Consider the following 27452-nt stretch of genomic DNA (forward strand, 5'->3'; position numbering starts at 1 on the left):
CCAAGGAAAGGAAATTGACATGCCAGACAGCAGCAGTGCCCCTGATTAGACCTTGAGAAGGACTTCCTGACCGAAGGACTTGTTGGCCCACGGTGTTGGCTGTCGAGCAAGTGATGGGATCTTTGCTGGGAACCTGATGAGCACACGTCTTACCAGGCAGGTTCATGCAAAGCCCTGGGAAAGGTAGGGATGTGTCAGAAATGGTGTCCTGAGTCCCGGCTGACAGGCTGTGATCCCACACTCCCTGGAGTGAGGAGAGAAGGGCATTCCCCTCTTCCACCCGTGATGCCCGGTAGCAAATCGAAGCATCAGGAGAGAGTGAAAAGAGCCTTGTTCCAGGGGTCAGAAGAACCAGATGTTGACCCAGGTGTGGCGTGCACTCCAATGCCTCTTCCACAAAATGAGACTCCTCTGAGCCTCTCTGGAAACATCTTTCACTGTTTATATTCTGTGTCTCCATGAAGTGGGTCCAAATGGCTGCTAAAATCAGCAGGTCTGGATTTTCCTGATTTCTCTACTGTTCCCCCCACATACCCTGATGCCTGTGTCAACCTGCAGGTTAGGTATATCCTACATGTCAGCATTGACCGTGACCCAAGAGATGACAGGTGGTAGGCAGAGGTGAACCTCAAATGCACTGCTTACCTCTGGCCCAAAAGGGTAGAAGGAATTTTCTGCCAGTCATCTTGCTGCCCTTGAGGAATTATAGTATCTGGTTCAGAGCCAGTCTAAAAACTCAGTACAAATGATATCTGAGTCAAAGTGCCCAGATTTTTAATCAGCTTCTCTGAATAATTAAGAAATATCGTGTGTATGTTCATGGCACTGCTCTCTGTTCACTCAGCGTTTATTGACCACCTGCTGTGAGCTTGGCTCACATCTGAGCTGGAGCCTTTGAGCTCACTACCTGTTTGTAGAGCAGAGGCTAGTGAACATGAAACAGACTAAAGACACACACGGTAAGACCCCCAAAGAGATGCCCTGAGCACAGACACTGCAGTCATCCCAAGGAATGGCCCTGGTGCTCTCTGCGGGTAGGGAGATGGCTTGCAGGACATGAGACTCGATCTGTGCCTTCAGGAACGGGTAGGATGTCTGACCAGATGGAAGGGAAGAGAGAAAAAGTTGAAGAGAGAAGAAGCGGTGTTAGCAGAGACTTGAAGTTGGCCATGATGTTGGGATGTTAGACAGGAGGAGCGGGCACAGCTGGAGTCGTTGGTTAGTGCTGGGTTTTACCAGAGTGGTGGGGGGTGGGGTGTCTGTACACCCTGCTGAGTTGCTGGAGCTGCTGTCCAACCCCATGCATTTGTGTACCTTGCATGGCTTGTATTTTCTCTGTCGTTCCTTACAGGTAAATTCTGTCCCCCTGTATCAGTCAGGATAGCCTAGGAAATGCTGCAGTAACAAACAGCTCTGAATCTTAGTAACTTTAAGCCATCCATTTAGGACCCAACTTGGTGGAGCAGTTGCCATGTCAGAGGGAAAAGAGCACCGGAGGCAATTCAATGCTCCAACCTAAATGTAACACACAGCACTTCCACTCTTAGCTTGTTGCCCAGAACTAGTCACATGACCCCACCCAACCATAAACACACTAAATAGGAGAATCCTACTATACGCCTGGACCAGGGAAGCCAGAACTGGTTGGTGACTGGCTAGAATGATTGTCACATGCTCCACTTCTAGTGGAAACTCAACAGGGGCTGTGGCTGACTTCCTCCCCCCCTTATCTCGTTTACCACATTAAATCCAGAGCTAGGCAGGTCTCCAGTGAACCCTGAAGTTGTGGGCTCTCAGGATGAGAAGAAGCTCAGAGGTCACCTGATCCAACTCCCTGCAGTGCAGGATCCCCTGCTTCATGAGGCCCTTGGGCTGCTGGACGTTTCCAGAAATGGAGAACTCACTGCTTCACAAGGCATCTCAGAGCATGTGACGCAGCTCCACTGATAACAATGTCGGTCTTTGATTCAGCCCAGACCACCTCTTCATAACTCCAGCTGATGGATTTAGTTTGATTCCTTTTGTCCATGGCTATTTAGCCCCTCCCCCACAGTCTGCCATGGCAAGTCTGCTTTCTAAGCTAAGCATCCTCATTCCTGCAGCTATTTCCTTTTGTTGTGGTTCATTTATTCCTTTGATTATTTATTTGTTCTTTCATCCATTGATCCAACCAGCACGTCATCGTTGAGGGCCCGTGTGCCAGCCACCATGCTAGGAACCAGGAATCGGGATGGTGAAGGCAATGGGTGCAGTCTCTGTGTATGTGGAGGGTACAGTGGGCGGGGCGGGGGGCGCGGGAGATGGGCACTTAAACCACAGTGCTGAGAAGTGTGGGACATGACACACTGCTTCCCACGTCCTGTCCCATCCTGGGTTACTTTTCTGGGAGCACCATAAACGTAGACTATATTTCCTCTTAATAAGCCTCCCCAAACTGAACATGGCATGATCTGTGTACTTCTGCTGCTCCCAGCATGTGAGCCTCTCTTTTCCAGAAGATACCATCTGTCCCCGTCCTCGGAGTGACTTCTGGCTCCAGCTCACCTGGAGGAACCAGGATACAACGCTTACCAAACAATATTGATGATCGACTTCTGTAGGGAGAGCAGTCGGCAGCTGTTCATTGAGCCCACGCTGTAAACGGTATGAGCCATGTGGCCTGGTCTCTGCCCTCAGAGTACCCAGAGTCTGCTTAGAGAAAGAAGACTTTCTCGAGTGGACAGGCAACATTCTAGAGCCGCGTGTGAATACCGGGAGGAGGGGAGCTGGCTGCAGCTGGCGTCTGTAGAGGAGGTCAGATCCCCGGGCATGGATGGGGAGGAGCCATGCTGTCATGGTAACGGCATCTGACTGGAGGACTGGAGTGAGGAGACGTGAGTCCTGGCTTCTGTACCTCTGACTCACTCTTCCATCACTGGTGAGATACGTCATCTAGCTGCAGCCTCAGTTTCTCCTCTGAAAAATGAGGAGGTGAACTAGACTTAAGGTCATCAAAATGTTTTGTTAAAAATACAGATTTCTATTTCTGGGAAGATGGAATAGATGTTCTTTTCTATATTCCTCCTGCTAAGTACAACTGAAACCCTGAACATTCTGTATAAAACAAATATAAGAAGATTCTGAAACAGAGAGAGAAGGCAGACCAGCTAGAGACCTTGGAACCTGAGTATTGATACAGGAGTGACCTCCGTGGGTTTTCTTTTTGCCTCCTGTATCCCAGACTTGAAGCTGAAGATGTGGCTAACCAGGAAATGCCTGTGGACACAGATTTTTTTTTTTTGAAAGTTCCAATAAAAGCCTATTCTCTCTAAGCTTAGATCCAGGAAAAGAACAGAAGCTTAGGTCTAGCAAGATAGAAAACTTTTAGACAATAGCTGCTCTACTCCAGCCAGACAGCACAGAAAAAAACTATAGCACCATCCCCACCGTCACAAGCAAATAAGCAGTGGGAACCTGGACTTCCACACTCTCCGGACTGTAATGCGGCCCCCTAACTCCTTCAGCAGTGTGGTGTCAGAGAAGGTCAAGTAGGAAGTTGTGACTTTCATCTCTGCTGGCTGGTAAGAAGCTCCCTGCCCCCATGGTATTGTTGGAGGCCATGTGGGGAACCTGGACTCCCACCCCCACTCAGCAGGATAGAGGTGCCCCTCCCCTCCCTGCTGGCATGAGTCAGAGGAGGTTCTACTAGAGAGCTGGGACTTGCACTGTTGCCCGGTGGTCGTGAGGCCCCCATAGCAGGGTCAGTGGGGACCATGTGGAGTCCTGGAACTCTTACCTCCACTGAGCCACGACAAATGCTCCACTGACAGTACTGAGGTCGTGCCCACCCCCCCTTTCCCCGACAGAGTGGTACCACAAAAAGCCAGTTAAAACAGAAGATTTAAATGAGATTCACAGTCTCATTACATAACATGAAAGTGTCCTGATTACAATCAAAAATCATTTGTCATACCAAGAATTGGGAAGATTCCAAAGTGAATGAATGAAGACAATAAATGTCAACACTAAGATGTGAAATTGGACTTCATCATGAAAAACTCTTGCTCTGGGAAAAACCCTGTTTAGAGCATGAAAAGACAAGTTACAAAGAGGGAGAAGATTTTGCAAAACATATATCTGACAAAGGACAAGCATCTAGAATACGTAAAGAACTCTCAAAACTCAGCATTGAAAACATTGCAATTAGAAAATGTACAGAATACACGAAGAGACATTTTTCACTAAAGAGGATATACAGATGGCAACTAAGCACACACGAAGATGTTCATTGTTAGCTGTTAGGGAAATGCAAACTAAAGCCTCAGCAAGGTATCTCTATACACCTGTCAGAATGGCTAAAATGAAAAAAGAAACAGAAAACAGTGACAACACCGAATGTCGGTGAAGACGCAGAGAAATTGGATGACTCACACGTGGCTGGTGGGGATGTTAAGTGGTGCAGCCATTCTGGAAAGCAGTTTCTTATAAAACTAAACCTACAAGTACCATATGATCCAGCAAGTGCAATCCCGGGTGTTTATCCCAGGGAAATGAAAGCTTATGTTCACACAAAATCCTGGACTTGAACGTCTATAGCAGCTTTATTCGTCATAGCCAAAAGCTGGGAATAAACCAGATGCCCTTCAACAGGTGAATGGTTAAGTAAGTTCTGGCACTCAGCAATAAAAAGGAATCAACTCTTGACACATGCAGTAACCTGGATGAATCTCCAGGGAATTATGCGGAGTGAAAAAAGGCTAATCCCCCAAAGGTACATACTCTGATTCCACTTCTGTACCATTCTTGAAATGACAGGATTATAGAAATGGAGAGCAGGTTAGCAGTTCTTCAGGATTAGGGGAGGGGGTGGGTACAGAAACGCAGCAGGAAGGATCCTTGTGCCGATGGAGATGTTCAGCGTTCTAGAGGGTATTGCTCTCAGTACCCTGGATGTGATCTGACCTATATGCTTTTATAAGGTTTTCCTTGGCGGGGAAACAGGGTAAAGGATACATGGGATCTCTATTCTTTTTTACAACTAGATGTGAATCCACAATTATCTAAAATAAAAGTTAAATGTTTTAAAGTACAGAACCTTTTGTTTCATCACAGTCTTTCAAGGAAATCTCAGGTAGAAAACCAAAAGGGCAGGACTGTCTGGTGAGGCAGGGGAAGGCACCCACCCGCTTTCTCTTCCACTCTATCCACCTCATCACTCTGGGAGCATCTCTGCAGGACTCCTAGGTCAGCCCTGGGCCAGATGATCTCTCAGCCCCTTCCCTCCCTGGCCTTGTGTGGTTCTGAGTCTGGCGCTGGCAGGAAGGGAGATATCTCCAGCAACTGGAGAGTTCCAAGAAGGCCTCCTAGCGAGGAGCCTTGGAGATGAGATCCTTTCTCTGCACAGAGGCATGGGCAAGGTATGGGGCTAGGGACAGCTGAATGGGCCCCCATTACTTTAGCAGATGCTGGACAGGCAGCCAACCAGAAGTGGGCTCTGCTGTGGCCCAGCCTACGGTAGGTACTAATAATATTGCCATTTAAATCCTAAGGCATGATTAATTAGCCGAGAGACTGGAGAAATATACTTGGCCACAGGGAGTCATTATCTCCCACTCCTCCCTGGGCTTTGGGTCTTAATTCAAAGACAATGAGGGTAGAGAGAGAAGGGACAGATTGGACAGACAGACAGGAAAGCTCCAGAGTGAAAGGAACGGCCTTTTCTGCTCCTGAGCTCAGCTCTGGTGCCGCTCAGGAGGCTCTGTCTTCCGGTCTCTGCTCTGTTGTTCTCCTGCCTCAGGCCTTTCTATTGTAGGAAGATTAAAATATTGGGGGTCCATCACCATCTTTCCTACCAGCATGTGGGGGTGCTGTCCTTGGTGCTGAACATGCTGAACACACACACACACACACACACACACACACACACACACACACACACACACACACACACACACACACACACACACACACACACACACACACACACACACACACACACACACACACACACACACACACCCAGGACAGGACTGCTTCTCCCTTGGGCCCTGCCCTGCCCCACCCTTGATCTGTGCTTGGGTCCTCACTTCCTGTCTCTTCAAGCAAACCCAGGTCACCCTCAAAGTCTGGTGGTTTGGGTCTGAGAGGAGTTTTGGACCTGGCCTTACAGGAAGCCCCTGTTTTGGCCCAGGAGATGCCTTTGGAGTTCTTTGGTCTCCAAACATCCTGTACAATGCACCACACTCTCCTGGTGTCTCAGGCTCTACTTCCCGCCTCCACCCCAGCTCGGTAATCACCATGCTTGTCCAATATGATACTGAAGAGGGATGCTGAAGAGGTCTGTGGAGCTGCAGCAACCCTCATGGGGCCCCAGGAAGCAGCTTACAGGCCTAGACTCCTGCTTTCCCCACTCTCAGTCCGTCCGTGTTGTTACTTGCGGGAAGTTTTTCCTGGAGCCCAGAGCCACAGTCTCCCCTGGAGCCCGCAGCGTGGGTGGCATGCATCGTATCACATGGTGCTTCACTGCGTGTTGTCTTCAGTTGTTTTTTTCCTTTTCTGTGACTCTCCAGCTAGGTGGTAAGACCTGTGGGGCAGGGACGATCACCTCGGGCCTCTTGTGGCCACACAGTGCCTAGCACTGTGTTAACCCACTAATGTGGGTGATATGTTGGGGCTGGGGGCAGGGGACTTGGGAGGGCATCCTTGGAGAGGAAGGAGAGAGGTCTTGTCCATTGTTTAAAGGGATAGCCCTCCCTATCGGCTCCCCGGGAGCCCTGAGTCTGTGGGGTTTGCTTGCTCTTGGCCCTCGCCATGGACAGAATCTATGGAAGAACATTTTGCACCAAGAAGGGGAAATGGACTGGGATTATGAGCCTTCCCAGGAGCAGGGGCTGTACCGCCCTCATGTCTCTGGTGCCCAGGCTGGGCCCTGTAGAGCTGACGACCAGCAGCTGGCCCCTGGTTCTGCAGTCCGGGAGTTCAGGCCCTGGTCCCTGCAGCCTCCTGGTGCTGCAGCCGCAGTCTCGGGCTGGCCAGCTCTGGTGCGGCTGACCCAGCAGCAGACATGCTGGGGAAACTCAGACTGACATGCCCGGACATCCTCTAGTTGGAACTTTGCCTGTGACCCTCCCATTAATGGAGGGAGTCCTCCTGCTGCCCCCTGCCTTGTTTAGCCAGACTCTGCCTTATTTCTAAACCTTTGCAGCCTGGGGTTGTCAACACACACATACCTGTGCACACACACGTACACAAGCAGAAATGACTCTGCAGTTGTATATTAATAAAGAAAAAACAACGGTATAGAAGAGGGTCATTTTTTCCCATTGCACCTGACTTGGCATGTTTTTCTACTGTACAGTGACTCACTCCCATCTTGTTTCATTCACTCATGCACGGAGCCCCCCGACCCTGCACATTCTATCTTGCACCCCTACATTCCTTCTTTTCCTCACTGCAAGTGATTTACTCCCTGCACCAGCGCTGCCTTCCCAAGAGAAGAACTCGGAAAACCCAAATGTTCGTAGGGATGTGGGTATGCTCCTGCATTATGGGAAACTCGACAGTGGGGTCAGAAGTTATTTGAGTAATATATCTGCAGAGTGCAGTGGTTAAGAGCACAGACTCTGGTCCACACTCATATGCGTTCCTGGGAACTAGCTGTGTGAATGCGGGCAAGTTCTCTGAGCCTCAGTTTCCTTATCAGTGAAATGGGGATGGTGATAGCAACAGCTGCTTCCTAGGGTTGTAACAGATGTAAAGTGCTCGGGTGGTGCCTGGTGTACAGTGAGTGCTGCGTCAGTGTTTGCTGTTATCGTTCTCTGGAATCTGTCGTCCCTGACCTGGGGTAGCTGTGCACCCACGTGGCCCTTTCAGAGGCAGCTTCAGTCTCCCTGCCCGTGGGCAGGCCGTTTCCATTTCTTTTTCCACATGGTTTAAAGTGCTTATTATCCCTTTGTGATCTGTTCTGAGAGCAGCACGATTCACCCTGTCAAGGGGCCCCCTAATTGTGAGTAAAAGAAGCTGTTGTGAAGGATTCAGCAGCGTTTAAGTGCTAAGAAACGATCCACTGAAAACTGTGATTTTTTTTGGATAAGGCTCCTCAGAACCTTGGCATTGCAACAACCTGGCGGGGTGTTGGCAGGGGCTGGGTGACCTCAGGGCCAGGGAAGGGGTGGGACTCAGAGGAAAGCCGTGTTCACCAGGGCCAACTGTGGAATTGTTCTCGAAGAAGCCAGCGAGGCTTTGTGGAGAGCTCTCGGTACCTGGCCACTGAGTCCTTGCACAAAAAAAAAAAAAGAATGAATGATGCTGCATCCCAAGACAAGGAAGGTGGTGGGGGTGAGGAGGCAGGGGGACACGACAGAAAAGTGAAGCCAGGGCTACTGCAATTGAGGGGATGGCAGACTAATGGGGGAAGAGAGTTAACAGATAGTTGAAGATGTCTGTTTCCCAGTGGGGGAACCATAGTCCTGCAGGATGCTGTGTGGAGTGAAAAGGAAGAGTGGGGTGGGTTTCTGGCCAGAGGAGTTTGGGAAAAGCTGCGTAGTGTGCTGCCACCTACTTGAAGAGTCAGCATCCATCTAAGACCAATAAAGGCACTGAGAAGTTCTGCAATAAAGTATTTATTTAACAACTCTTTTAACTCTGTGTGTCCCAAATATTTGACCGAGGAGCCTTTTTAAACTTTTTGTCCCCCACAAAACTTTTTAATATCCACTGTTTCCAAAAGCGTGTTGCATGCACCGCTCCACCTGCCCTAAACCTAAACCATTTTCAGTCCCTTCCCTGGATGATTCCGACGCACACTGACACCTGTGAGCCAGCGGGTCAGTGTTTCTAGAACACCACTTGGAGCACACAGTAGATCAGGAAGGGAATCAACCCCTGGGGTATGTGCCGGATGTGCCGTGGGCTTGGGGGGCACCAGCTGATGAGGAAACAGCAGAGCCACAGGGAGGAAGGCTCTCGAGCTGATCCCATCAGAGAGAAAGACTCGGAGTGGGTGGAAAGGAGATTTGTTTTCTCCGAGTCCAGGAAGAGCACAGCGGCCCAAAGAGGAATGTAATCTTGTACGTTCAGCAGCGTGGTGTGGCCCCAGAGCCCCTTCACAGACGGTGTCTGAGCCGCATACCAACACACAGCTTTGCCAGTGTGCCAGGGAGGATGCCGAGGCCCCTGTAGCAGTGCGCAGAACAGCCACGCTCCCGCCGCCATCGTCTCTGCCCTGCGTGTGTGTTAGGGGTTGCAAGGTTTGAGGGTTGGCGTCCAGAACTCAAGAAGCGGGGAGCATCCAGGCACTTTATGGCTTCAGGGGCTTTGGCTGACGTGCGTCAACGTGGCAGGTGGCCCCAGGGTCGCCTGGGTGCCGTCAGCCCAGGGCCGGCGGGCGCTGGGGAAGAACGTGAGAAGCTGTTAGGTTCCTGGCTGTCAGTTCAGTGGCAGCAGTCACCCTGCCAGTGAGTCCTGGCCCCTCTGGGCATCGCCTGGGTCACCACCTCGGCTTCAACAAGGGACAGAAAGGAAGGCTCTGCAGGTGAGGGTCTTCCCTCTCTGGGCTGAAACTTGAAGGACACAGATTTTGTTTCCAAGAGCTAGGCCCCTTCTCCAGCCCCTGTTGGTAAAAGGTTACATGCAGTGATTATATGCCGGTCACATCCCATTGCCACAAACTCTAAGGAGGTGTCCAGATTCTTGTTACGTGCTGCAGTCATCTTGTCAGATGGAGCAACGATAAGTAAGTCATCTCTGTGACCAGGATTTTCACTGTGGACTTCTGCAGACGCTTTCCCCCTCCCGGTTACAGCACTGGCCTTGGTGGGGCTCACCCTCCTACTGTATTCAGCAAGAGAGGACACAGGCTTGCCCACAGCCCTCAGCCACATCCTGTTCAGCGGCCCGAGGGTCCTGATTCTTGCCCAGTGCTGTCGCCTCCTCCAGGGAGGCTGTGCACATTATTCTTTCCCCAGGACTGTGCAGAGTGTGGGCTGCAGCCCCTCGGTCTGTGAGGGGCTCATCCTAGCACTTCTGTTCCTAAGCTCCGAGAATCAGAGCCACGGCGTGTGGGGCAGGGAGTGGAGGCAGGAGGTAGGTGCTCATGAGGAGTAATGAGACCTACCCTGTGGAGATGGAGGGGTGAGAGCAGAGGCTTCCGCCAGCTGAGGGATGCTGTCACCGGAACCAGAGGTTGAGCTGATGGGAGGGTGATGGGGGGAGGGTTGAGTAGCCAGGTGCTTGCTGGGAACTGCAGTGGTTTTGGAGTTTTCCAGCATGTAAAATAGGGTTCAGGTTATCTCCATCGGCTCAGGAACAAGTTCTCTGGGCTCCTGCGAGGATGGGTGAGAGTCGTAGGGCTTCAATCAGGAAAAATGTGTGGAGAGGGTCTATAAACTATGAAGTACTGAAAAAATGCTTCTCACCTCCGATCGGAGATGGTACCAGCTCCTCGAGGTTGATCTGCACATGCAGGGAGGTTGGGGGGGGCTCCCTTTACAGAGTATCTCCTGCTGCAAATGCCTGGGGCACCCCCTCCAGCAACTGCTGCTCTGTCACTCTTTCCCACTCATCAGCCAGTGGGGCCTTGTCCCTGGACCCCCAGAGTCCCTGAGGCTGGTGGGTCCCCTGCCAGGGATGCTGCTTCAGAAGAGGCTGGGGCCTGAGCTTGAGATGCCCAGGCACCTCCCTCAGCTGTGGTTCTCTCTGCACAGGGCCCTCTGCCCACAGCACAGGGCAGAGAGTAGATGGCCTCCCCCCCCCGCTATGAGGGGTGGTGGCCAAGACTCCAGCCCCCGGACCAGGAGGGAGACTTATGTGCACTCGCACTGCTCCTGAGCTGTTTTTAAGGTGAACTGTGCTCGTCCCTGTGAGGTGCTTGCAGTCCTGGGTTTAGCTGTGACCTTCCCGTCCTTTTTTCATGGTGGTTCTCTCTCTCCATCCTGCATTCCTCACTCTTCTGGGGCCTCAAATCCTAGGTTGGTGAATCCATCTTGACATCCTAATCTGGGAATCAGTCTTTCAGGCACAGAGGCAGCAGGGCCTCTATCTCTCAGGGTAGAGTCTCTTTAATCAGTTGGCAGGCATCTGAGGTGGACCTAGTGTGTGCCCGGCTTGACCACTTTGGGGACACAAGAACAGAAAGCAGCTGTGGTCCAGGAGCTTAAAGTCTAATTGGGGTCATGGATGAACCTTGAGGACCTTATGCCAAGTGAAGTAAGCCAGTCACAAAAAGACAGATACTGTGTGATTCCACTTGTATGAAGTACTGAGAGTTGTCAAAATCCTAGAGACAGAAGATAGGATAGTGGTTGCCAGGGCTGGGGGGAGCAGAAATGGGGAGTTGGTATTCAATGGGTATACGCTTTCAGTGTTACAAGATGAAAGGAGTTATGGGAATGGATGGTGGTGATGGTTACAGAATATTGTAAATATATTTAGTACCACTGAACTGTACGCTTAAAATGGTTAAGATGGTAAATTCTATGTTATGTGCATTTTACCACAATAAAAATTTTTTGAAAAAAAAAAAAACTTACTTGGGGAGATTAACATCCTTATGGGTCTAAGAGAGTGATGACTAAGCAATGGTCCACTCCACGTAAGCTGAATTTGTAAGTGCCAGAGTGAGTTGTGTATTTAAAGGGTCAGGGATTAGGGAGAGACTTTGTGTTACTATCCTGAAGGAGGAAGTGAACTTCACTCCAGGTGAGGTCTCAGACATGTGCTTTGGAAGCAAGGTTAGTTTGTTTGATTTTTTTTTTTTTGACCTTTGCTTTAGAAGTCATTTTAAAATGCTGTACCTACTGGTAATCATCTTTGAGGCCTGGGAAGGATGTTGTGAACAAGCCACTTAACATCTCTGGAGGGTGGGGGCCTGTCTCCTAGATAGAAAGTGAGTCGCTCTAGCCACCTGCAATTTCAAAGTGGCATTTGAAGCAAGCAGGGCACCAGGAGTTGGGATGGGTAGGGTGATGAGACAACTCAAAGAAGGAAGGGAAGGAGGGGCTGATCCTAGAAGATTGGAAATTGTGCCATAATTGATTAGTGATGTCTGCCCCTGGTGAGAGAGGGTGCGGTGGCAGCACACATGCCAGTCAGAAGAAACCCATCTACAGGATGTGACACTTCACTTTCAGAGATCTCTTTATTTAAATATGAAGAATCTGAAGTCCAAATTGGTGAAGTAACTTCGCTGAGGTCACATGGCTCATTATGGCAACGTGTTTAAGGAAGACAGTGAAGGTCTCTTGAAGTGTTTGTCAACTCAGCAGACACTTTCTGGGCGCTGAACTTAGGGCGCTGGGGCACCTGGAGGGGTCCCTGCCATCCCAGGTCCACGCCCTGGAGCAGGAGAGAGTGACGGTAAGACGGAGTGAGAACTGCCGCCAGTGGGCTCTGCGGCCACAGGTCACCCACGCGGGTGCTAAGTTCAGGACAGAGGGAGGTGACTGCAGTTTGGGAGGTCGGAGGGGTTTTCTGGAGCCAAGCGCTGAAGGATGGGGCACGTCTGGAGGGAGCGGGAGAGGAGCAAGGCCGAGACGAGACGTCACGGTCAATAGTGAAAGGGATTATGGGGAAGCGGGACTGGACAGGTGTGGGGAAGACCCAGGTGCACACAGGTGGCGCCACATGGAGAAGCTTCTGGCCCCGAGTGACTGTGGTTGATTCACAGGAGGATTGTGGGAGGTCTCAGGGCATCGTGAGAAAGTTCCCAGCCACTTAGAGCCTGAGTGACCCAAGGCTTCAGGCTGGTGGTGCCAGAGGGAGGGCCCAGTCCTCAGTGTATGGATGCAGCCCAGGCAGGTTACGCGACTCATCCCAGGTCACACTCTGGGTGCCCCTCTCTCCCATTAGCCCTTTGTTCCCTCAGCCTCCCCTGAATGCTCCCCTCCTCTCCCCACCCCCTCCTCATCTCCTGCCTGGTGTCTGTGAGGGTCTGAGCACTTGGGCCCCTTCTGCTGGGAGGCTGGGCCTCAACCTTTCTACTGGCCAGTTTGTGTTCCTTTGCCTTCAGACCGATTAGAAGCCGGAAACTACCCTCAAAGCGCTCTCTCTCTGGAAGTAGGTTGGTTTCTACCTTGAGGGATTGGTGAGTCGGGATGCGCAGAGTAGGACGCGGTGAGTAAGAAGACCTTGCTGGCCGCCTCTGCCGACCTGAAGAAAACGAGAACTAAAAACAAAACCAAACCCCCAAGCCATGGGGCTTCATCGCCAAGGCGCCGGGTGTCTCTGGTCGCTGGGGGAGGGAGAGGCAGGTTGCTGAGCCTCGTTTGGGGTTATTTCTAGCCGGGTTCTCAGTGCCTTGTATGTGGGCGGCGCTCAGTAAGTGCAGAATCTAAACACACACATAACATCCTCATGCCTTTTCTCTTTTCACCAGTGTCCATGTGAGCTCTGCTCGGCAGGCTCTGGGGTGATGTTGACCGTGGTCTCCAGCTGGGCGGGCACAGGGAGGACAGCAGGTGGGACTCTTCCTGGGCCGTCTCTGGGGAGGTGGTGTGGGGAGATCAGAGACTAGCTGAGCCAGCCTGGGTCTGAGCTTGTCTGTTTGCAGGAGGTGGGGCCCCGGGGCCCCCGGTGCTTCATGTGGCTGAAGGACATGAGAAGGTCATGGGGGGGTTGTCTGCTGGCTGTGGGAAGTGGGGACGTGATGGACTGCCCTCACAAGGGCTTTGTGGAGGTGATGGATGGTTGATCACCGTTACCAGTTTGCTAGGGCTGCTTGATTTAGGACGTTTGACCACGAACTAGGTGACTTAGAACAACAGAAATGATTGTCATCTCATAGTTCTGGAGGCCAAAAGACTGAAAGCAAGGTGTCAGCAGAGCCATGCTCCCTGTGAAGGAGCTGGGAAAGTATCTGTCCAGGCCTCTCTCCCAGCTTCTGGAAGTTCCTTGCTTGTGGCAGCATAACTCCATTCTTCACCTGGCGTTCTCCCTCTGTGTGCATCTGTCACTGTGTCCAAATTTCCTCTTTTTATAAAGAGACCGGTTATAGTGGATTAGGGCCCACTCTCATCTTAACTGATTACATCTGCAGTGAGCCTCAAATACATTCTGAGGGGCTGGGGGTTAGGACTTCAGCGTATGAATAATGGTGGTGGCGGGGATCGGGGAGGGGTGGTGACGACACAGTTCAACCCGTGACCATCACTGAGGAGCACTTGTGAGGCCCCTAGTAGGCCCCTGACCAGGACTGAGAGTGGGTGATGTTGAAAACCACTCACTTGCCCACCTGGGGGCACCTTGACAAGCTGCCGGGCTCCCTGTGTAAACCCAGGAGGCCTTAAAGTTACCCAGAATGCCTTATTGTATCCTGCCAGGGCCCCTTTCCACATACTGGCCCTTTCCCCAGATGACCACTTCCCTCCTTTTCCCTCCGCTCTCCTGATCACCATGAATCCCTACTCTGGGGGAGTCCTTCCCTACTTCTCAGGAAATTTGCCTGTGCTTTGGTCCTACTGTGGCACCTTGAATCAGTGCACATTTCACACTGTATTGTAATTATTTATTACGTGTATGTCATCCCATACCATTCTTTGCAGGCATAACCTGTGACTTCTCCACTTTTGTGTCTTCAGTGTCTGCCCAGGGCCAGGCCTATGGAAAGGTCTCAAAGGAAGATTGCCCAGTGTATGAGCTAGTGGATCTGAGGAATGACAGGTCCAGGGACAGATCATCATAACAATAAAGACTGGGGATGCTACCAGGAATCTAACCAGAAGGTCGTAACACACACAGAAGAAGGTGTACATACCATGCACCTACAGTTCAACAGATTTCCACAAACTGAATACACCTATGTAACCAGCACCTAGATGAAGAGCAGACATTACCAGCCCCCAGCACCCTCCTGGGGCCCGCTTCTGGTTACTGTCTGAATTCTCCATAGATTAGTTTGCCTGTTCTTAAACTTTATATAAAATTGAATTATAGAGCCGGTACTCTTATATCTAGATTCTTTTGTTCCACTTTATGTTTGTGGGATTCATTTATGGCATTACATGTTTTAGTTTATTCTGACTGTTGTGTAATATTCCAGTATGTGAACACACCACGATTAATTTGGTCGAATGTTGGTAGGCATTTGGGTGGTTTCCAGTTTGGAGCTGTTCTGAGTAGTGCTCCTCTGTACTTCTGTGCTGTGTAATACTGGGGAACGTCTGTACACATTTTGGCTGTGTTTGTACTTGGGAGTGGAGTCCTGAGTTATAAGGCACGCACACAGTCAGCTTCAGTGGAGGTGGAAGTATTGTTTTTAAAGACTGTGGTGATGACAAGCAGACTGTGGGGGTCATGGTGTTACTGAACCAGACTTGGGTCCGCTTGCCCACACACAGTAAAGCCAATCTACTGACTCCAGGTTGTGGTGAGGAAAGTGCAGCGTTTATTGCAGGGCGCCAAGCAAGGAGTCCAGGCAGCTTAGTGCCTAAAAGGCCCAAAGTCCTCGAAGGCTTTCAGGGAAAGGTTTTTAAAGACAGGGTGAGGGAGGAGGGTTATGGGATATGTGATCAGCTCATGGGCATTCTTCTGATTAGTTGGTGGTGAGGTAATTAGGAGTCAGCATTACCAACCTCTGGTTCCAACCCATCTGGGGTCTATGTGCTTGTGGTCAGTATGCAGTTAACTTCTTCCACCTGGTGGGGGTTTCAGTATCTGCAGAACAGCTCAAAGAACCTGGCTCAAAATATTATCTATAGCCCTAGAGGAGGAACTAAATGTCCTTGCCTTTGTTTAATGGCTAAACTATTATTATTTTTGTCTTGCTTGTCTGTTTTCCTTTGTTTCTGCATTTTCTCACTTCTCTGGTTACATTTACTCTTTGGAACTTGGGGAAGGCCTAGGAGGCTGAAGTTTTCCTTCAGGTAGAGGACAGGGGAGGGGGTAGGGTCTGTTCTGGGAAGGCCCCATAGGGTCCTGCTCAGTTACAGTGAGGGATGGGTGGCATCAGGAGTGAAGATAGGGATCTGGAGAACTTGTTGCAGAGATCAGCCGAGGGCAAAGAAGCCAGAGCAGAGAAGCTGGGTCAAGTAGAGCATTTTCTGTCTATGGAATGGATCATATAGGAAACAGCAGAGGAAGAAGACCGGAGCTAGCTGACTTAGAGAAATCCCATCGCTGGAGTTGTTGGTCAATGGGGGCTCCTTGGTGCTACCTGATTTGGGGCTGTGGGGCTTAACTCCAAGGGAAGTCAACCTCCCAACACAGACCTTCCAGTGTGCCTGGCTCTGCAGAGCCCCTGCCTGGAGAAGCTGCTGCCATCAGGCTGGCAGTGGTGGCAGCTCCCTAGTATAGAGGTTTTGAGGAGAGAGCCACGGGCTGGAGCAGCAGAGCCCTGGCTGCCCTGTACCTGACCACACAGCTCTGTCAAGCACCAGCAAAGTGAGGGCCCAAGCCTGGGGGAGGCCAGGGGTCCCCCTGACTCGTACTGCGTACACCAGCCAGGACACTCACTCCAGTGGCTCACTCCAGCCTCCAAGCTGCCCAGGATGACCAACCGAGGGGGATAGCAGGGAAGGGGGCCCTCTGCAACCCTCACTGGGATTGGGCCTTCCACCCATTTGTTCCATGTCCTGGCCAGGCAAATAATGCCACCCCTTTCATCCTCCATCTCTTCCAGAATGGCAGCAAAGACACCTCTCTGGACATGCTGGGCACAGATATCTGGGCTGCCAACACCTTTGATTCCTTCAGGTGAGCTCCTCTTCCTCTTGTTGTGGTGCGTGGCTCCGGCTGGGACCCCAGCTTACTGGTCCTTATGCCCTGAGGGGCCTTTGGGGATTGAGTTATTGTTGAGAGTTCATTGATCAAGAAGTGGAGAGAAAGACAGGAGGGTGAAATAGAAAGGATGAGGCCGGAGGAAGGAGGTCAGAGAGAGAAGGAAGGAAAATGGTGGGGGGGGGGACAGCACGTGGCTGTGTTAGAGCTGAGGATGGACAGCTGTGGCTGCACACCCCACCCCTCCCACCAGAGGTTATGGAAGGCGGGGGCTGGGGGGTGCGGAGAGGGGTCCAGAGAAAAGGAAGAACTGTCAGTGCTTCAGGCTCTAGAAGGTTCCTGACGGGCCAAGTTGGAAGGGCGGGTATTGGCCAGGCTTTCTCAGGATGTGGGGATGGTGCCCCTGAAGGGTTTGCTGATGGGCTCTCCTGTCATGGTGTCCACTTCTTTGGAGAGTGATGACCTCAGACCATGGATGGTGGTGGCCCTTTAGCTCAGCTCTGCCCCGGCCCTGGAGCTGGCCAGCTCTGGCTGTGCTCCAGGCTCACCCTGGCTCTGGCTCAGGCTTGCCCAGCATGGAAGTGCTGTGGGTCTCCCGAGACTGGTACTTGGGGGACCTGGCCTCCTGCTTCCCCGACTGACACACTCTCCCCAGGCTTTCCAGTGTTTCAGGCGGACCACTGTAGAGCGAGCATCAGGCCCACACTTGTGTTTTATAGGCATCTATTATCATACAGCAGGGTTGAAGAGAGGGGAAGGCTACCACGCAAGCACTTGCCCTGTTGTCTGTGAGCGCAGAGCCGACATTTCAGGCTCCATTCTGAGTGAGGGTCCCTGCCTGACCCCTGCCTGTGGCCAGTAGGCACTCCTTCTTCCTGCCCACCTCCTTCTGAGATGCCCTGCCTGGGGTGTGCCGGGGTGTCTCTTCCCCATCAGTAACTGGGCTTGTCACATTTCTCACCCTCCCTCGCCCTCTAGTGGTGCCACCTGGGACCTGCAGCCTGAAAAGCTGGACTTCACCCAGTTCCACCGGAAGCTCCGACACACGCCCAAGCAGCCCCTGCCACACATCGACCGTGAAGGGTAAGGGGCAGTGGGGAACTCCCACATAGGGGCTGGTGAGGTGAGGGACAGCTGTGGCTATACCGGGGCAGAGGGGGGCCTTTCCTTGGGCAGGCTGATGTCCAGAGGCTCAGTGGCTCAGATCTGCAGGTTCACTGGCCTCTCTCCAGAATCCCTCCACCCTTCACTGCCCAGCCCCCTCCAGCCACACTGCCTGCTCCGCTTCCTGACCACTCACAGTGGCCCTGCTTGCCAACAGTCTAGAGCAGTGGGTCTCGCCTTGATAAGAAGAGGGATCACTGGGTCCACCCGCAGAGTCTCTGATTCAGGAGGTCTGGGGTGGGGCCTGAGAATTGGCATTTTTCACAAGTTCTCAGGAACTGCTGATGCTGCTGGTCCAGGGACCCCACTTTAAGAACCACCGGGGGGCTTCCCTGGTGGCGCAGTGGTTGAGCGTCCGCCTGCCGATGCAGGGGACACGGGTTCGTGCTCCGGTCCGGGAAGATCCCACATGCTGCGGAGCGGCTGGGCCCGTGAGCCATGGCCGCTGAGCCTGCGCGTCCGGAGCCTGTGCTCCGCAACGGGAGAGGCCACAGCAGTGAGAGGCCCGCGTACCGCAAAAAAAAAAAAAAAGCCACTGGGGCAGTGGTTGCTTTTACTCGGTCGTCTCACTCTTTCCTTAGTTCGTGCATCAGTGTTTACTTTCCCTTTTAGAGATGGTGTCAGGGCCTGGGCTGACCTCCGGACAGGAATGTGACTCCAGCCACACACAGGGGTGTGAGACAGATGATTTCTTTTCTTCCTTCCTTCCTTTCTTCCTCCCTCCCTCCCTCCCTTCCTTCCTTTTAAGATAATTTTTACTGAGGTAGAATTCACATAACGTAAAATGAACCATTTTAAGGTGCTCAACTCTGTGCCATTTCGTACATTTATAATGTTGCATAACCACCACATCTGTCTAGTTCCCAAACACTTTCAACGCCCCAGGATAAAACCCATACCCATGAAGCAGTTATTCCCATTTCCCCACACGCCTACCCCTGGCAACCACCAATTTGCTTTCTGTTTCTATGAATTTATCTATTCTGGAGATATCTATCTATACCTATCTACCTATCTCTATATAGATATATAGGTATAGATATCTGGAGGTATATATACATGTATGGAACTATATATATATATATATGGAATCACATGTGGTCTTCGTGTTGGGCCTCTTTCACTCGGCATAATATTTTTGAGGCTTATCCACGCTGTAGCTTATATCAGGACTTCAACCCTTTTCACAATAACATTCCATTGTTTATCCATCTGTCTGCTGATGGACATTTGCGTTGTTCCCATCCTTTGGCTACCGTGAATAATGCTATTATGGACATTCATGTATAAGTATTTGTTTGAGTCTCTGTTTTCAATTCTTTCAGGGTCTTTGACTGGGAGAGGAGTTGTTGGGTCACATGGCTAATTTCTGACACCAGTTCTGATGTGTGTGTATTTTTTTCCCCAAATCCACAAGCAATTCTTCCACACTAGCTGGGTGTCCTGTAATTCAATTCAATTCTGACACTGTCTCCCTGGATACAGCACCGGATACCAGTAGAAGTCCAGGTTGCTACTTGTGCTTCTGATCAACTGGCTATAAATCAGAGGTTCCCACAACCTCTCCTGGAGTTTGATTAATTTGCCTGAGCAGCTCACAGAGGTCAGGAAAATATTTTACTTACTTGATTACAGTTTATCATGTAAGGATGTAACTCAGGAACAGCCAGATGGAAGAGGTGCATAGGACACAGTATGGGGAAAGAGGTGCAGAACTTCCATGCTCTCTCTGGGTGCACCATTCGCCCTGAATCTCCACGTGTTCACCAGCCCAGAAGCTCGCCAAACCCCGTCCTTCTGGGTTTTTAGACACGCCTCACTACACAGGCAGAATTGATGAAATCATTGGTTACTGTTGATTGATTCAATCTCCAGCCCCTCTCCCCTCCCTGGAAATCTGAGGTTGGGGATAAAAGTTCATACCCTTCTACCACAGGGTTGGTTCCCCGGGCAACCAGCTCTGATCCTCAGGTGACCTAGGGACTTTCCAAATTTCACCTCATTAACATAACAAAAGACACCTTGATCACTCCCCGCTTAGGTAATTCCAAAGATTTTAGGAGCTCTTTGCCAAGACTGGAGGTGAATCAGATACATCTTATTATAAATCACAACATCACACATGGCAATTCTATGTGTTGACTTTATGAGGAGCAGCTAAACTATTTTCCACAGCAGCTGAATGTTTTACATTCCCAACAGCAATACACAGGGGATCCAATTTTTCCACATCCTCGCCAGCACTCGCTATTTTCCATTCTTTTCTTTTAATTATACTCATGGCTTTTATTTTTCCTTCCAGTCCTTCCCTGCCCACCCTTGTCTCCCTGTCACTTCAAGCTAAAATGTAGCTGATATTATGGGCTACATTCCTGCATCTCACCTGTCCCGCTGCTAACTCTGCCCACCCCACTCACACCCAGTGGTCACCCTCCTCTTGTCAGCAGTGGTTTTACTGCAGTGTAAGCGTGACAACCTGGGAGGGAGATGCTCGCATCCTTATTTCAGAGGTGAGAGAAACGAAGCTCAGAGAGGCACAGTACCTGCCCAAGGGGCAGACCTGTGATTTGAGCCCTTCTGACGCCATCCAGCGCTCAGGCTCAAGGATACAAGAGTATCCTTGACTTGGCTTAATCCCCTTAAAATTTTATGTAAAACTATGTGCACGTGTATATTTTGGGGGGCAGGGGCCCATCACTCACATCAGACTTTCCCAGGGGACCCCATCTTCTCCCCATACCTCCTTTTTCCACTGTTCTGCCCCTGTGAGGGTTCTGTCCAAACTCTTGGGATGTTTTTCTCGAGTAGAGAGAGGAGTTGCCCTTGAACATGGAGGCATCCTGTTAGGAGGAGATAGTGCAAAGCAGAGTCGCAGCCACGGGGCTCCCTTGGCCCTGCCTCACGCCCGTCCACCCGCTCACCGTGCCCTCAACCCTCTCACTCAGCAGCTCTGGGGCCATTTTCCCCCTGAGCTGCTTGGCTGCGCAGGGCTGTGCCCTCCACACTTCTGAGTGTAGGAAAGCTGACCTTTGCTCAGCAGGTCAAGTTCAGGAGCTGCTTTTCTGCAGAAGCGATGCTCCCCATCTGCCCTGTGGTGGGAGCCAGTTGGAGCTTGCTGTGTGCCATGGGAAAGGGAGGAGCATTTTGCACTTCGGAAGCCCAGTCACCAGTCCTGCTGGGTCCCCCAATGGTGAGGAAAACACACACACACACACACACACACACACACACACACACACACACACACACACACACACACACACACACACACACACACACACACACACACACACACACACACACACACACACACACACACTGTATACAATACGGTCCCAGAATAATGCCCAGAAGCATTATTTCTATTCACTCTACTGTTAAAAAGAGACATGAACCCATTCATGATTGAGACTATGCATACACATTCAGAGAGTACACGGTATAACATAAGGGCCAGGTGTGCAGTTACATAAAGTGAACGCGGGGAGCAGGGGTAGAGAAGTGAGCACCGTGGGGGGATGAACTGTCTGCGGAAGCCTTCTGGAGAGAGGTGGCATTTCCCTGGGAAGCGCCTATCTCTCCTTTGTCCCCTGGGGGCACATGGATGGCAAAACCAGTGGGGAAACTGAGGCCCAAAGGACAGAAGTGATGACAATGCCTCATGGACCGAAGGTGTCCGTTGGGGAGTGAGTGATGGTCAGGCTTTCCAAAGGCGTCTGCACCAGTTCACACAAATTAACGTCCTAACAGAACACAGTGTGGCAGTAGCGACAAATGACTATCCAGGGAAGGAAAGGCTCCCCTTGTGCTGAGGGCCCTTGCTCCTTCCGGAGCCAGAGGAACTGGCCACACTGCTCACCACCAGCCTCACTCACTCAGAGGAGCCGGCCAGATTTGCTGACAGTGCCCCGGGGTCTCCTATAGACGCCTGGCTCTCTGACCAGATCCCATCTCTCCTGGGATCCTGGGGAGTTTGGGTGCAGCGTCCTGTAGCCACTTTGTCGCTAAGCCAAGAAGTGTGTCACCCTTGGAGCCCGGCCTTTCTGGGGATGGACTCCACACGCCCAGCCACAGCAGCAGCTCTTGGAAGTAGGGTACCACTCGGTTGCCAAGGCTTCCCGCAGCCCGTGTTTCCACGGAGGGACAGAAATCAGTGGAGGTTGTTACCTTGGAAACCCTGTTGGCAGCAGTGACTCAGCTGGTCTGTAGCAACCTTCTGCCCTTGGAACCTGCCTGCCGTCCCTCCAGGGAGTTCTGAGCCCCCGACAGGGTGGGCCTAGGGGGACAGTAGCCCTCCTTGCCGACCCCAGGGGCTGATGAGGTGAGACTGAAAGTCTGTGCCATGATGTATTAGGCTGGTGCCCGAGGGTGGTTGGAGCCAGAGGTGTGTTACATGTTCACATGACCTGGGGGAGGGGTGTCAGCCCCAGAGTCCCCAGTTCCCTCCCCGCCACTGCCCCGGCACGCAGGGAACACAGATGTCTGTGAGCAGGTGGTGTCTTCACGGGCCAGCCTGTCTCTACCAGGCAGACTTGTTAGTTGAAAGGCAGCTGGATGTTTCCAGACCTCTCTCCACCTCCTCTGCAGCCCTGCACATCACCACCAGGCTGGAGGCTGAAGAGGCAAGAAGTCCCCTTACACCCCTCCCACCCCATCTCCACCGGCCAGAACCCAAGCTGTGCTCCCAACCCTGGCCTTCCAGCGCCATCTTGCCCCTTGGCCCCCTCCCCCCACCCCTCTGCAGCCGCAAGAACCCTGCCCTCCTTGCTGGCAACACCCTTGCGCTTAGCCCCAGGCCTTTGCCCTCTGCCTGGGACGCTCTGCAAGATTCTCTGCTGGACCATCGCACGTCCCACCTCCCCCCGCTCCGCCCCAGGTTATTCTAGGTGCTGCTCCTCTGGGAGGAGCTGCTCCGCGTCCCACCTCCCCACCCCCCCCTCCGCGTCCTCGCTTGCCACCGAGCACTACCACCGCGCTGTGACACGGAGGGCCCAGACCAAGCCGGAGCCCCCAGGGACACAAGCGTGTGTTGAACGGGGCATAGATCCTATCCCCCACCCCTTCCCCCAAGCTGTGCTGGGTTTTGTAGCCACCCCGTTTCTCTTCCTTGGAGTTTCAGGGTGCCTTCTGTGCACGGGACTTTCGTAGCACTTATCTCATGCTGCCCCCTACTGGTGCTCAGGTTCACTGCCCCGTAGATGGGCATAGGCTCCTCGGCTAAGAGCTGTGAGCTGTCTGAGGGCGGGGACCACGTGGGATTTATTTCCCACGACTCCAGGAAGACTTGACAGGTCCAAAAACACAAAAGAGGCTTGGCGGATATTTGATCAAATGAACTAATTACTCTGAAATTTGAGAGTTGCATTAACTCTGGAACTGGAACATGCTGCCACCAACCCATCAGGTAGCCCTCACCATACCTGATAATAATAATAACAATAATAATAACAATACATAATAGTAATAGTAACTGATACTTACCGTGCACTGTGCATACACCAATCCAGGTTCTAACCGCTTGCCTGTATTATCTAAAACTCACCACAGCTTAGGGAGGTGGGAGCTGTTATTCCTTCAACAGATGAGGAATCTAGAGGCCCAGAAAAACTGAGGCTGTGTTGGCTCTAGAATCTATGCTATTAATCAGTCACTGCACTGCTGCTCTGCCCCAATAACAATAACAACAATGACAGTAAATATAACAGTCCTAGTAGCACTAATATATTTACCTTATTATTTGTTTTGTTATAATTTTACTGAATTATTGCCTGTATTTACCATGATAATCTATTTTCTACATATACTTTTATTATAGCGTTTACTGTATGCTGGGCACAGGTCTAAGCACTTCAATACATTAACTAATTTAATCCTCCAACCACCTCGTGATGTTAGGCGCTAGTAATTATCCCCATTTTACAAATGAGGAAACTGAGTTACAGAGAGGGAAAGTGACTTGAGCAGGGTCACCCACTTAGTAAGTGATGCCACTGGGGTTCCAAGCCCTGCAGTTCCAGAGTCTGCACCCTCAAAAACGTGGAAGATGTGGGCCTTTGCCAGTGAATTGGGGTCAGCACCTGTGGTCTGAAGGTGTGCCCGCCCACAGAGGACATGAAGACAAAGCATTGGCATCTGAGTGGGCTTGCTGGACTGGCAAAGTCAGGCCCGGGAGGGAGGAATCCCTGTTGGGGGCCTGTGTGCCCTTGAGAAAGTTGCTCGATCTCTCTGTTCATTTGCTTTCCCCTTGGTGTAACCGGGCAAAATGATGGGTTTTTGCAGGATCTGTGATATGCTTTGGGGCGTTCATTGGCAAGGAGCTTAACTTCTTTGCCTGGAAAGGTCAAGGGGAACTCTGGTATCCTTCACCTCCCTAGGGGATGGATGCCTTGTTAGTGCCTCTGCCCCACCCCAGGTCCCACATTCCTGCCTGCACAGAGTCCTTTGTCCTCAAGGAAGGGCCTGTGTTGCAGGCCTGAGGGAGGAGAGCACTTCTCCAGGGCCATTTCCCCCAGGGGGGACAGGCTGATTCTTCGGCCTTGAGGGAGAGTAGGACCTGGTGTCTCCTGACCACCCCTGCTCTTCCTGCTTGCTGGGCCTGGACAGGATGCATGAATGAGCTGTCCTTTCAGTGTTGTTATGTTTTTTCTGGTCCAGGTGTGGAAAAGGGAAGCTGGAAGATGGGGATGGAATCAACCTGAATGACATCGAGAAGGTCCTCCCGGCCTGGCAGGTAGGTATAGGGGCAGAGTCTCCAACAGCACCCCTCCCCCTGCCCTCGGCCTGGTCAGGGCCTAAACTCTCCCACTGGCCCCTTGTTCCTGCAGGGTATAGCTGGATGTACTGCAGTGGTAGGTGGGCCGGGGTGGATACCTGCCTTGGTGCAAAGTGTCCCACTGTGATGTGTGTGTGGCAGCCTGTGCTCAGCTGTACCACAGGTGCTGGTGGCAGACCTGACGTGGATGAAATGGCCCATGCACTGGCAACTCAGCAAACTGGGAAGCTTTTGTCCCTTGACCTGAAACGTCTGAGGTGAGGCAACCTGCAGCGTGTTCCGGTGGGACTGGCAGGGCTGTCATGGTTTCAAATGTGGTCAGGGCTATTTTTAGGCCTTTGAAAAGTGGAGTTGTCCTGCCAGCCTCCAGGTGTCTGCTGTGCTTGCTGGTTTTGTCATTGATTGGACTCCTTTCCCTGAATCGGGCCGGGCTCCAGGACAAGAGGATTACTCAGCAAAGAGACAGCAAATCTAGGTCCCTAGATGCTTCTGGTGCTGGACTTTGGGCAGAAGCCGTAGGAGTGTAGCTGCTTCCGGGAATGAGGCTAGGCCTCCTGCAGAGGAGGGGAGCAGCAAACCCTCCTCCATGACCGATCCTGCCCCGCGTGACCTGCCACGCACTGCACTCACCACATCACGCGCTCCTCTCTCTTCCCGGTCTGTCTGGCTATGTCAGCTGCATCCATTCTTCTCTTCCAGCTCCCTGCAGGACTTACCCACTTTTTGGCTGAGTGTTTATGCCTTGGGCCTATTCATGGGAGGCAATAGAATGAACAGTCAAGGCCTCAGCAATCTGATTGGGATGTGACTTGGGCTGGGTTTTCCTTGTGTTTCTTCCACTTGGAGTTTATTGAGCTTCTTGCATCTGTAGGTTTACAGTGTAGGTTTATATCAAATTTGGAAAAATTTCAGCCATTATCTTCCTCACCTCCCCCAGAACCCACACTCTGCAATTCCAATTATATGCACGCTGTGCTTCTTCATATTTTCCCATGGTTCACCAAAGCTCTGCTTTTTTTTTAGTCTTTTTTTCTGTGTTTCATTTTGGATAGTTTCTATTGCTGTGTCTTCAAGTTCACTCATCTTTTCTTGCAGTGTCTAATCTACTGTTAATCCTGTCCTGTATATTTTTCATTTCAGATATTATATTGTTCATCTCTAGAAGTTCAGTTATGGATTTTTTTTTTTTTTTTGGTTATCTTCCATTTCTCTCCTCTTCATGCTCATGCTTTCTCCTACCTTCTTGAGCATATGGAATATTTTATAGTAGCTGTTGTAATGTCCTTCTCTACCAATTCTGTCATCCATGTCATTTCACAGTCTGTTTCTGTTAACTGATTTTTCTCTTGGGTATGGGTTGTGTTTTTCCTTGCATGCTTGGTAATTTTATATTAGATGCAAGATATTAGGAATTTTAGGGTGTTGGATATTATTATTATTAATTAAAATATTTGGAACTTTATTCCAGGACACAGTTAAGGTACTTCAAGAGTTTGATCCTTTCAAGGCTTGCTTTTTAAGCTTTGTTAGGTGGGAAGCCTTTAGAGCAAAGTTTGCTCTGCTACTGGGTCAATAGCCTTCTGAAGTTGCCACTCAGTGCTTTATGTCCTAGGAGGTATTTCCACCACGTCAGCTGGGAATACAAACTATTTCCAGCCGTGTGTGCTCTTAGGGGATTACTCCATCAGTTTGTTGCAGGTAGCTTTTCACCAGCCCTGGAAGTTTCCTCACATACATGCACAAATTGGCCAAAGACTCAAGGGGCTGCCATTTCTGGATTTCTCTCTGTGTGCAGCTCTCTCCTCTCTGCTACTCTGCCTTCCAAATTCTAGTGGCCTTGGACTCCCTGAATTTTGAACTCTGTCCCCTTAACTCATTGAGACCACCTGGCTCTCTTTGGACTCCTCCCTGCCTTGCAGACTGGAAACTCACCAGGCACCAGGCTGGGGCACATGTAGGGCTCACCTCATTATAAGGGAAAGTGTGATGACTTGATGGTGGAGAAACCTGTCAGGCTCCAACGTGACCAGGTGATCAGGGTTAACATCATTAGTGTGGGGTGAGTGGACACCTGATGTGCTGCATGGAGAAAGCCCAGCATCATTTCTGGGGTTTTCCTGCCAAGAAAGCACAGCCTGCCTCTGGTCCTGAGGAACCAAATGGAAAGGCCATCTTCTAAAACTGCTTGGACTTGAAAGACTGAGGAATCTCCCAGATTGAAGGGGATTGAAGACGCAGACAACTAAATGCAATATATGTTCCTTTTTGAGATCCTGGACCATAAAGAAATAGAGACCTTGTTGGACAGTGGGAGAATGTGAATTGGGGTCTGTGGCAGTAGTGTTTCTTGGCTAGAAGTGTCCTGATTTAGGGGGCTATATGATGGTTAGCTAGGTGAGTGTCCTTGTTGTTGAGAAACACACACTGGAATATTTGCGGGATATGTGGGCTCATGTCTGCAGCGTGTCCTCAGATGGTTTAGAAAAAGATGAATGATAATGAGTGTGTAGGTCCACAGAGGGAGAGAGAAACCTGAGTGAGGGGGATGGGGGGTGGGGGGAGGGGCTCTTTGCACTGTTCTTGCAACTTTCCTATGCTTGAGAGAAAAATAATCAATAAGGTCTAGGCCGTGATGTGTAGGTCAAAGGCACAGAGTGTCGGCTAATGAAATACCCTCTGGCCTGGATCTGTACTAAGTTCTCACAGCTAATATAAAGGTAAAGTACTCAGCAATCGCTACTCTATCGCTCCATCCCTAAATGCCTACAGCATTCGCGATTGATAGAAAAAGTACATTTGAGAGACACTGACCTAGGTGAGGAGCCCC

General features: G+C 51.1%; 1 protein-coding gene across 2 annotated transcripts in view; it reads left to right on the forward strand.

Annotated features, from left to right (window-relative positions):
- CTIF (cap binding complex dependent translation initiation factor) overlaps positions 1–27452 on the forward strand; it is a 230860-nt gene that overhangs the window by 19215 nt on the left and 184193 nt on the right. For both annotated transcript variants that reach the window (XM_082668483.1, XM_082668484.1), the window contains exons 3-5: positions 16592–16665; positions 17668–17772; positions 24508–24583. In XM_082668483.1, the coding sequence (XP_082524609.1) occupies positions 16592–16665; positions 17668–17772; positions 24508–24583 (255 nt within the window). The remainder of the gene's footprint in view (positions 1–16591; positions 16666–17667; positions 17773–24507; positions 24584–27452) is intronic.

Source organism: Grampus griseus (assembly GCF_964374135.1).
Source record: "Grampus griseus genome assembly, chromosome: 12".
Taxonomy (NCBI): domain Eukaryota; kingdom Metazoa; phylum Chordata; class Mammalia; order Artiodactyla; family Delphinidae; genus Grampus; species Grampus griseus.